Source organism: Vigna umbellata, chromosome 5 (assembly GCF_029865625.1).
Source record: "Vigna umbellata cultivar VRB3 chromosome 5, Vumbellata_1.0, whole genome shotgun sequence".
In the NCBI taxonomy this organism is placed as follows: Eukaryota; Viridiplantae; Streptophyta; class Magnoliopsida; order Fabales; family Fabaceae; genus Vigna; species Vigna umbellata.
In genome coordinates this window covers 37,670,904-37,674,883 of record NC_142169.1, presented here as the reverse complement: position 1 = coordinate 37,674,883, position 3,980 = coordinate 37,670,904, and the positions used below count along the sequence as shown (strand labels likewise).

The 3,980-nt window shown below is 37.3% G+C and overlaps 1 protein-coding gene across 1 annotated transcript; it reads left to right on the top strand.

Moving 5' to 3' along the window:
* Positions 1 to 1,088: 1,088 nt before the first annotated feature.
* Positions 1,089 to 3,385, top strand: LOC124847890 (trifunctional UDP-glucose 4,6-dehydratase/UDP-4-keto-6-deoxy-D-glucose 3,5-epimerase/UDP-4-keto-L-rhamnose-reductase RHM1-like). Its single transcript, XM_088091679.1, has 2 exons — positions 1,089 to 2,636; positions 2,743 to 3,385. Exons 1-2 carry the CDS (start codon positions 1,101 to 1,103, stop codon positions 3,196 to 3,198), a joined length of 1,992 nt encoding a protein of 663 aa, XP_087947805.1. The 5' UTR covers positions 1,089 to 1,100; the 3' UTR covers positions 3,199 to 3,385.
* The last annotated feature ends 595 nt before the right edge of the window (positions 3,386 to 3,980 follow it).

Genomic DNA, 3,980 nt, shown 5'->3' with positions numbered 1-3,980 from the left:
ATCATACTATTAAACTATAAATACACACATGGTGAAATAACTTTTGTTCACAACACTCTTTTTCCTTCATTTATTTTCAACCAAACTTTCATTTTGATCGTTTTGCTGTTGTGGCTGAGGAGCCTCTGTAAGTTAACCATATCCCACTTTTCAATTCACTTGGTTATGCCTTTTGTTTCGTATGTTAATGTAAGATTGTAGTTATTCTCTGTTTCATTGTTCATACTGGTCTTTGCTTACGAAGCATGGCTGGTTCTTGTTGAGTGTTTATGTTAGAAGTGAATTTTAAGTCTAATTTAACTCTAAAGGAGAGTTGTAAGATAAGATTTGCACCCATCTATAAATTATAAATTGGTTTTATCTCTAGTCGATGTGAAACTTCCAACATGTTTAGAACAACACAATAAAATGTTGTGTTGTTATGATCAATTTTTTGGTTTTTTTAAGAAAATTAATTGAAATCAAGTTTGATTCTCTTGACCAAATTAAAATAGTTTTGATTTTCTCAGTGTTAGCATTCTTTTTTCTTTTGTAAAGTTTCAATCGAAAATGTCCTTTTACAACCCACTTTCAAAATGTTGACATTCTGAAAATTCTATCTAGAAAATTTCTTATAAATTATTTTTCTAGACTAATTTCTAATTCTAATAAAGTAAAAGTGATTATATTTTTAAAAATGTAAGGGACACTGTCTAATAATTTCTCTCACACACTCTCTAGCTGTTATTGACAAAAATTTATCAAAAACTAAAAATTTTAATGGTATATAACTTCAACTTTTATAACTTCTTCTTCTGACTTAAGATCATCAAAACTTGTGAATTCTGATAAATTTGAGCAGAAATAAAGTGTTCTGCTTCATGTATTTAGCCTCAGACTAGGTCTTCTGACTTAAGATCATCAAAACATGTAATTCTGATCAATTCTATCAGAAAGAAAGTGTTCTGCTACATGTATTTGGCCTCAGGGTAGGGGGTAAGAGGTTGTTCCAAACATTCTTAGGAATTGTTGTGTGAAATGATTGAACACGACAAGACAAACTTGTTTGACAGATATATCTGACAAGAACTTGCATTGCTTTGCACAAAAGTTATGCAGATATGGCCAACACCTACAAGCCAAAGAACATTCTCATCACAGGAGCAGCAGGGTTCATTGCATCTCATGTCTGCAACAGAATAGTCCGGAACTATCCTGACTACAAAATCGTTGTCCTAGACAAGCTCGATTACTGTTCAAATTTGAAGAACCTGATGCCCTCACGTTCATCTCAAAATTTCAAGTTCATAAAGGGAGACATTGGTAGTGCTGACTTGGTCAACTACATTCTCCTCACCGAGTCTATTGACACCATCATGCACTTTGCAGCACAAACCCATGTGGACAACTCCTTTGGAAACAGTTTTGAGTTCACCCAGAACAACATTTATGGCACACATGTGTTGCTGGAGGCTTGCAAAGTCTCTGGTGGCCAAGTGAAGAGGTTCATCCATGTGAGCACTGATGAGGTTTATGGGGAGACAGATGAGGATGCAGTGGTAGGAAACCATGAGGCTTCTCAGCTGTTACCTACCAATCCATATTCTGCCACAAAAGCTGGTGCTGAAATGCTTGTCATGGCATATGGTAGGTCATATGGCTTGCCTGTTATAACCACAAGAGGGAACAATGTTTATGGGCCTAATCAGTTTCCTGAGAAGTTGATTCCAAAGTTCTTGCTCCTGGCCATGAAAGGAAGGATTCTTCCAATTCACGGGGATGGCTCCAATGTCAGGAGTTATCTCTATTGTGAAGATGTGGCTGAGGCATTTGAGATCATTCTCCATAGGGGTGAGGTGGGACATGTTTATAACATAGGGACAAAGAAAGAGAGGAGGGTGATTGATGTGGCAAGAGACATATGCAGGCTTTTCAACTTGGATCCTGACACCCGTGTCAAGTTTGTGGAGAATAGGCCTTTCAATGATCAAAGGTACTTCTTGGATGATGAAAAGCTGAAGAATTTGGGGTGGTCTGAGAGCACGACTTGGGAAGAGGGGCTAAGGAAAACCTTGAGTTGGTATGTGAAGAATCCTGATTGGTGGGGTGATGTTTCTGGTGCTTTGCTTCCTCATCCAAGAATGCTCACTATGCCAGGAGTTGAGAAGTACTATGATAGCACAGAAATGAGCAAAAATGCTTCCAATGTCGATGCAAACCATGCCAACCAGAACAAAATGGTTGTTCCAACTATAAGAAGCAATGCGTCACCACGAAAGCAATCTGTGAAGTTCTTGATCTATGGTGGTGCAGGGTGGATTGGGGGGCTTGTAGGAAATATTTGCGAGAAGCAAGGGATACCCTTTGAATATGGCAAAGCACGTTTAGACGAAGGATCACAATCACAAATATTGGCCGACATAAACACCAGTAAACCAACTCATGTTTTCAATGCTTCTGGGGTGACAGGAGCACTGAATTTGAAATGGTTTGAAGCTCATAAATCAGAAGCCATACGAGCAAATGTTGTTGGTGTGTTAACATTGGCACATGTTTGCAAAGACCATGGTCTCCCAATGATGAATTATGCCTTTGGTGGTAATTTGGAAGACACAAAAAACTCCACTGATGCTTTCTATTTCAGAACGCAAGCCAAGGTATGTTAAAAAGAAAAACTTGGACACACTGTTTATTCCTTTTGCGATTTCTGTTGCAATTTTTGCATGATCACTAACTTTGGTTTTTGTCACCATATGGTTTTAGGTTGAAGAGTTGCTAAAGGAATATGACAATGTGTGCACCCTAAGAATCCAATTGCCAGTGTCATCTGATCTCAGCAACCCACATAACTTCATCAGTAAGATAACAAGTTCTGATAAAGTGGTCAACATGCCAAACAGCATCACTGTTTTGGATGAACTTGTGCCCATTTCAATTGAGATGGCCAAAAGGAATTGCAGGGGCATTTGGAACTTCACAAACCCTGGTATTGTGACCTGCAATGAGATTCTTGAGATGTACAAGGAATATATTGATCCTAGTTTTAAATGGGTTAATTTTACAGTTGAACGACAGGGTCAATTCCCTTCTCCGAGTACTAATGAAATGGATGCATCACAACTGCAGAAGGAATTTCCTGAGCTTTTGCCTGTAAGGGACTCATTGCTCAAATATGTCTTTGAGCCAAAAAGGAAAACTTTGGGTTATCGAGTGGCATAATTAACTATAAATAAATGTATACACGTCTATCCATTTATTTTCCACTTTTTGCTACTATGGTATGAATTAGTTTGTTATAATCATACTATTGAATTTCTCATTTCTTCGTACTTTCTTTTCCAATTTGTATTTCTTTTAGATTTTGTATAAACAAAACTATTTGTCTAAATAAAGAGAAGTTGCTGCAGCCCATTACTGGTTGAATTAAGGTTGGAAAGTGATGTATGATTATATCCGAATAAGTCAAGTACTGAAAGCATCCATGCATTTTAGGTAAGTGTTTAAGAGACTAAATCATTTAATTAAAGACTCCAAAGAGCAAGTGACCTTTCTAACCCTTGTGTTAGAAAGTATGACTAAGTCTGTTAGAATCGCTGCAGCGGAATTATTAGCGTGGTAACAAACCAAGAGGGGGGGTGAATTGGTTATATTCTCTTATTATGCCTTTTTAATATTTTTCTCTTAATTTTTCTTACTGGGCGAATGATTAAATATAAATGACAGAGTAAGGGAAAGAGAAAAATTGCACAGGTGATTTTATCCTGGTTCAGATCACTAGGATCCTACGTCCAGTCGCTTATCTCAAACAAGATAAACCTTTTTCACTATCACAAAACAGTTACAAATATTAGTCACACAGAAAAACAATTTGTAACAGTTTAGAAATTACCACCTCTCTTGAAACCACAAGAGATGAACTTACACCTCCTTTGAATCTTCACAAAGGATGACCACCTCCTTCGAATGCTTCACAAAGGATGATCCTCTTCCAGACACTTCCT